This window comes from Scomber scombrus, chromosome 6 (assembly GCF_963691925.1).
Source record: "Scomber scombrus chromosome 6, fScoSco1.1, whole genome shotgun sequence".
NCBI classification, from domain to species: domain Eukaryota; kingdom Metazoa; phylum Chordata; class Actinopteri; order Scombriformes; family Scombridae; genus Scomber; species Scomber scombrus.
Genome location: NC_084975.1, coordinates 4,373,294 through 4,380,192, shown reverse-complemented (window position 1 = coordinate 4,380,192; position 6,899 = coordinate 4,373,294). Strand labels below are relative to the sequence as shown.

General features: G+C 38.3%; 1 protein-coding gene across 1 annotated transcript; it reads right to left on the bottom strand.

Moving 5' to 3' along the window:
• Nucleotides 1-863: 863 nt before the first annotated feature.
• LOC133981390 (high choriolytic enzyme 1-like) lies at nt 864-6,899 on the bottom strand. Its single transcript, XM_062420044.1, has 7 exons — nt 6,828-6,899; nt 6,257-6,302; nt 5,198-5,350; nt 4,378-4,495; nt 3,697-3,875; nt 2,381-2,462; nt 864-993 (listed from the first exon to the last, which is right to left on the bottom strand). The coding sequence occupies exons 1-7, from the start codon at nt 6,897-6,899 to the stop codon at nt 864-866; spliced, it is 780 nt and encodes a 259-aa protein (XP_062276028.1).

The following is a 6,899-nucleotide window of genomic DNA, read 5'->3' as shown; positions in this document are numbered from 1 at the left end:
TTCCAGAGAGTAAGTCAAGTGATGACCTACAAAATTTCCCTATGCAGAAAAAGTATCACAGTCATATAAGTAATTAGGCCATTTAAATGTTTTATTGTGACAGTTTTGTCTGATGTAATTCAACAAGATCCAAACTGAATGAAGGTGCAGTAGTCAGATCTTGTGCTTCAGCCATTGGACTGGTGCCTTTGACAGAAAAATAAGAATTATGAGCCAAGGTTTAAAAGAAATACAAACCTGAATTATACCAAGACAAAAACATTGGCACAGGAGAACATTTTATAGAATATAAAGAACGACAAGTCAAATTTGGACATTTGCATATCCAAAAATGTGCATCAACTGAACAAAAAAAAAAAGAAGTATGCATTATATCTCCTTTTTTTGTATATTCTGGATCACATTAGGTAAAGTATAGGGTATTTTTATAGCTCTAAAAGGTACAAATTGATCAAATTTGACCCTGAACAGTATGTCAGGTCTAAATTGCAGGTCAGTAGACAAAATAGAAGAAGAAAGACTTCTATTCTTCTAAAAAGCAGTCACATTTCTAGGAAAGTATTCAGATTTAAACACAAAACAAGTGTAAGGAAATAGGAACTTGTGATGAAAATATGAACTGGACGGAAAAAAAACCCACACACACACACAAATTCCCATCCTATAGCCAGTTTACTGTATAAGCAATAAAATGGGCAACTGAGGCCATAGTAGTGTACTTTTTTGTGTATGTTTTATGACAGTTCACAAGTTTTCTGTTTTGTCATAAGTCTGCTTCTCATCTGCTTGTCCCAAAATAAGAAACATTATCTTAAGAAATAAATGCTTGTATGGCATTTAGCAGTGTGTGTGTATGTACCGGTCTATTTGCAGTTGTACAGTCTGTTGACCCTGTCGATGTCATTCTGGCTCATCTCGGTAGCTGTGCCGAAGTCAACGTTGGGGTTGGGGATTGGCACCATGGTGGGCTGGTTGTTCTTGGAGAAGGCGTACCTGGATTTAAACATATTATACTATACTTAAAAGAAGCTGATGGGATGCTTAGATAATATCCACCACTTTTATGCAGACGACAAAATTGATGTTTATGCAAGTGAAGTCCAACAATCCAACAAGCATGAAGAAAATGTTACGTAGATATAAAATATTGGATTTAATGTCCTTACATTGGCTTTCAGTTGGTTTTCTAATTGATTTTAAGATCATGGGATCAAGGAAGGAAGGAATGATGGAAGGATGGAAGTAAGGAAGGAAGGAAGGAAGGAAGGAAAGATGGAAAGATGGAAGGAAGGAAGGAAAGATGGAAGGATGGAAGGAAGGAAGGAATGATGGAAGGATGGAAGTAAGGAAGGAAGGAAGGAAAGATGGAAAGATGGAAGATGGAAGAAGGAAGGAAAAGGAGGAAGGAAGGATGGAAGGAAGGAAGGAAGGAAGGAAGGAAGGAAGGAAGGAAGGAAGGAAGGAAGGAAGGAAGGAAGGATGGAAGTAAGGAAGGAAAGATGGAAGGATGGAAGGAAGGAAGGAATGATGGAAGTAAGGAAGGAAAGATGGAAGGATAGAAGAAGGAAGGAAAGGAGGAAGGAAGGATGGAAGGAAGGAAGTAAGGAAGGAAGGAATGAAAGATTGAAGGATGGAAGGATGGAAGATGGAAGAAGGAAGGAAAGGACAGAAGGATGGAAGGAAGGAGGGAGGAAAGAAGGAACAGTCAAAACAGACGGGGTCTATTTGACCCGGGAGGAAGACACAAAGGTTAAAGCAAATCGTGGATCCAGATTTACTCTCCCTGCATGCAGTTTGAAGTCTTCAGCTCTGCCTTGTAAACTTTGTCTTTTTAAAAAAATATATAATTATGTGGGTGGCACTGTGGGTAAGATCCAGGAAGGAACGAACGAATGAAGGAAGGAAGGAAAGGAGGAAGGGAGGGAAGGAGGGAGGAAGGAAGGAAGGAAGGAAGGAAGGAGAGAAGGAAAGGAGGGAAGAAGGAAAGAGGAAGGAAGTAGGGAGAGAAGGAAGGGAGGAAGGAAAGGAGGAAGGAAGGAAGGAAGGAAGGAAGGAAGGAAGGAAGGAAGGAAGGAAGGAAGGAAGGAAGGAAGGACGGAAGGGAAGAAGTAAGGAAAGGAGTAAGGAGGGAGGGAGAGAGGGAGGAAGGAAGGATGGAAGGAAGTGAGGAAAGAAGTATGGAAGGAGGAGGGAGCAAAGAAAGAGGGAAGGAGGGGAAAAACGAAGGAAAAATTAAAGAAAGAAGGAGGAAGGAAGGAAAGAAGGAACAGTCAGAAGAGATGGAGTCAACAGGAGGGTTAACAAATGGTGAATAAAAATGTGCTTTTTACAGCAGAAATGACAGTAATTAAAGTGAAGTGTTGTGTGTCTCTGTTCTTACTTGCTGTACTGCATGACAGAGTTGTAGTCATAGAGCGTTCCCTGGTTCAGAGTGTTGATCTTGTCGAAGGCGTACTCCCAACCTGAGCATAAAACAACAAAAAGGAAACGTTATATTGGTCGTGATCCTGAGAGTACTGTTGTGTTTTTACAGGCCTGGGTTGCTCCGATACAACAAAGGTTAGGTTTGCATATATTCACCTCAAGTTTTGGACCTTTGACCATGTTTAACATCCAAGATCATAACAGTATATAAAGCATGACATGTTGCATTTAAGTCATCGCTAATGCAAACCTAACATTTCTTGCTGCTTTCTAGCTTTTTATCAGCAAACCATGAGTGAGGCATTTGTCTTAATGTCTTATGGGGTTAAAAATGTAGAGTTTGGAGCACCTAGTGGCCAACTGGTTACTGTGCATGCAACAGAACAACAACATCCCTGGTTGATTTCCAGGGACCTTTGTTGCATGCCATACCCATCTCTCTCCCCTTGTTTCCTGTCTTCCTCTTCACTAATGACTGTCCGATGAAGGTAAAGGTGTCCTATTACACTGAAGGAATTGGGAATTGGGGTTTAATGGCAATCTGAGGATTTAATTTTAACCTTTGTGTCGTCCTCCCAGATCAAGTTGACCCCGTCTGTTTTGACTGTTCCTTCTTTCCTCCCTTCCTTCCTTCCATCTGTCCTTCCTCCATCCCTCCATCTCTCTTTCTTTCCTTCCTTCCTCTCTCTTTCCTCCCTTTCTTCTTTCCTTCATCCATCCCACTTTCTTCCTTCCTTCTGTCCTTCCTTCCTCCCTCCCTTTCTTCTTTCCATCATCCATCCCCCTTTCTTCCTTCCTTCTGTCCTTCCTTCCTCCCTCCCTCCCTCCTTCTTTCCTTCCCTCCTTCCTTCCTTCCTTCCTCCCTCCCTCCTTTCTTTCCCTCTTCCTCCCTTCCTTTCTTTCCTTCTTCCTCCCTTCCTCCCTCCTTTCCTTCCCTCTTCCTCCCTTCCTTCCTTGACTCAAGGACAACAGGAGGGTAATATACAGTATATCTTGTTTTTTCTATTACAAAATGAGTGAAAGGAGTTACCAAAATCATTTGGATTCATTTTTTTGGGGTGGAAATATCTAAGAAATTTTAAAGGACAATAAAAAATACCTTGTCACAGATTATAATGTTAGTCAAAGCTAAATTTCAACCTTATCACCAGATGTTTCAGTATCAAGTGCTGCAGTATTGTGAAATATTAACTCACACTCTAAGATTCCAGGATGGGAAGTTGTGACAGGATGGTAGTAAACATAAAGGTCAAGAGGGGAGGGGTAACCTACGAGGAATCACGTTCTCCCACAGGATGCGGATGTACTGGTCTCGGTCGGAGCGGCACTGCTCATGTTTGAAGCCCAGAGCGTGCAGCAGCTCATGTTGCACTACGTCATTGTACAGGCAGCCCGAACGCTTCAGAGACAGATCCTGAGCATTGAAACGGCGGCCCACATAGGAGAAGCACCTGAGAGATGATGGTGATAGTGAACAGCGTATGTTATTGTGTGTATGTATTCACACTAAAAACCAAGAATGAAAGTCTTTAAAGTTACAGTTAATCCAGTTAAAAGTTACAAGTGTCTCCACAGAAAGTCTCAGTGGTACTTTGACTAATTAATATCAGTTTGACTAATTGGAAGCTTGACATTTTGATAGATTTTATATAAAGTAATGACTTTTTAAGATCTACATGTTTCCAAAACTCTTGATTAAGTTGTAACCCCATTGCCATTATTCAAAACTTGTGTAGGTAGTAATTTGTAACGGAGATTCAGTTGCATGTGTCTAGTACAGTTATATATATATATTATTATGAGCCAAAATTAAAGTAAATTGTCTCATTTAATTTATAATGTGTTTCCTGGAAACATTCAATTGTTTTGTGTTTTTTTGTGTATAGATGAAGTACAAGTTCAAGCGTCTATGATATGTTTTCCTTGAGATTCAAATATGAAATGAGGCCGAACCCGTCCAGAGACTGGATGTGGATGTAATCTCTTTGACTGCTGCGAGGGACAAATCGGATGCAGGTGACACTGTGGAAGGACTGAAGACCACGTTGGATGATGGCCAGCTCTCGAGAAGCTGGAAGTGTAAAAACCAGGTGTTATATACTCATAATGACATAATTCCTATATATTCTCATTTTACTGATTGGCTCCTCACCTCTGGCTGTTTGATTGTTTCCTCAAGTTTTGCATTTCTGTACAATGTTGAGGTGTTTGGACTTTCATTTTATATTATTTCATACTTCTGCACTGTACATTTTACTGTGCTACAGTCATTTCTGGTATAGTAATATTTAAATTGCAGGATTCCACTTATAAAACATGATCATCTTATAAAATATGATCCATTATAATAGATTAAACTGCATAACAATATAAAATTATAGTGCCACCAGCTGCAACATCAATAAATCAAATAAAAGGTATCATGCAATTTGACAGTGAAGATTAATTTTTTTTTCAATTATGAGTTTTTATATATTTCTTTTTTTTGTACATTTAGTTTATGTTCATATTTCTTTACTTTTAAATCCAAACTGTGTGCTTACTGGCTAAATTTTGAGATGCACTTAACAAACAAAAAAGCTGGTGCTTTCTGCATACTTTCAATTAACAATTTATAAAATTATACAGTAAAATGAAGTAAAAAAAATGAATGCAAAACTTATATCTGTAATCTAATACTTGAGTACTTTTTGTCCTTCTACACAGTTTCTATACTAACCAGTAAAAGATGTGATTCATTTCTACTATTATAGTTGAAGTAAAAACAGCTCACTGTAGTGGTCAGCGATGACGTAAGGCACGTACACCATGCCGTCACTGGCCTTGTCCCACTTGCAGTCGCGGGAGGTGCAGGGGTCGGCGTTTCTCTCACTTTCAGAGTCAAAGGCGATGTCATCCGCCACAAAGGGCCCATCAGGACCTCTGACTGATGTCAAAACATGAGACACAAATCAGTGAGCATCAAATTCTAATGATGATCTTGCAAACTTGTCTTGAGATTATGAAAAAGTTATTTAAAGGAATTATTTGGGAACTGTGACAATATATGATAACAACACTAAAGTGACAATAAGCTTCTCGGCCGTTGTGCCATAGTTTGTGTTAATTTACTGTTGTAAGTTTAGTAGGTTTGGGTCTCAAATTCATTAGTATACCAGGCGGGTTCAGTTAGCTCGGGTCTGAAATGGGCCAGGTTTGGGTCTCAGTTTTAGGCCATTGCAGAACTCAACTCCAGAGGTGCAGGTATAAGCAGACTTTTTAACCTAGAGTCAGGCTAGCTGTTTCCCCCTGTTTCCAGTCATTATGCTAAGCTAAGCTAACAGGCAGCTGGCTCCAGCTTCATATACACCATAAATACATGACAGTGGTACCAAGTTTCTTATCCAACTCTCTGCATTTAAGTGAAGAAACCTATTTCCAAAAACGTCAAATTATTATATGGTTCTTGAATGTATTGATAAAAAAAGGTATTATAATTTCAAGCTTTGTAAATGACAAATAATCAATCAATAAACATTAAATAATCATTTTATATTTGGGGAAAAATATGAGTAGCAGGAATAAGAATATAAGAACTATAAGAATATGATGTCTTAGCCTTCTGCAGTTTTGCTCATGATGTCTTTAACTAAAGAAAAGACATTGAAGGTAGATCAAAGGCAGACTTTACCTGCAACTGTTGGAAAATGTACTTATCCATTGTAAAATATTTGAATCTAATTTATTCAGATAAAGCAGATAAAGCAATCGAGAAAACCTGTATGCATCTGTGTGAATAACTGAAAGTCTTCACAATGTTTTTAAAGTATCTCAAATATTTCAAATATCTCACCGATGTTCCTGTTGGCTTCCTCAATCCTTTCAGAGGCAGATTTAACCTGTAATGAGAGAAGAGAGTTAAAAAGTTATTTCATCAACAGTTGTACATGATGTCACAATTTGAGATTAGTGGAGATATTAATAACAGAAATGAAATATTTTTGCCATTTAAATATGAAAAATAAAACAAATTCCAAACAACATTTTCCTCTATTATAATTGGTTGTTTGTTGTATTTGTAGTAGGGAAGCACCAAGCAGTCTAAATGTCTAATTCACCAAAATTATTGTTAGTGACAGTTCATAAAATACATCCTACTTTTTAATTTAACTTTAAGTCAAACAATCTTCATAAAGGAGGAAATAGAGAAGAAAAGCAAATATGTAACAGACAACTGAGTCTCAAAACAAAACATACATTTTATAAAATGCACATTTTATAAACTAGGGGTAAAGTTTCTGTCCATTTTAAACCTCACTTCCTGCCTTCTGTTATTATTTTCCCTGTTTGATTCTGACCTTTTTGGTAAACCTGAACTGTTTCAAAGCCACAAAATTAAAGTTTAAATAGACTCCAAAACTCACCTTCTTCTCTTCAGCTGCGATGCAAACGACCATCAGAGCCAGAAGACCCAGAGTACGCTTCAGACCCGACAT

Excerpts from the sequence above, each read along its gene's own strand:
- LOC133981390 (XM_062420044.1), bottom strand. The coding sequence starts at position 6,899 with ATGTCGGGTCTGAAGCGTACTCTGGGTCTTCTGGCTCTGATGGTCGTT. Across the intron at positions 5,351-6,256 it reads GGAAGCCAACAGGAACATCG|TCAGAGGTCCTGATGGGCCC; the intron begins GTGAGATATTTG and ends TTTTGACATCAG. Across the intron at positions 2,463-3,696 it reads GTGGGAGAACGTGATTCCTC|GTTGGGAGTACGCCTTCGAC; the intron begins GTAGGTTACCCC and ends TTTTATGCTCAG.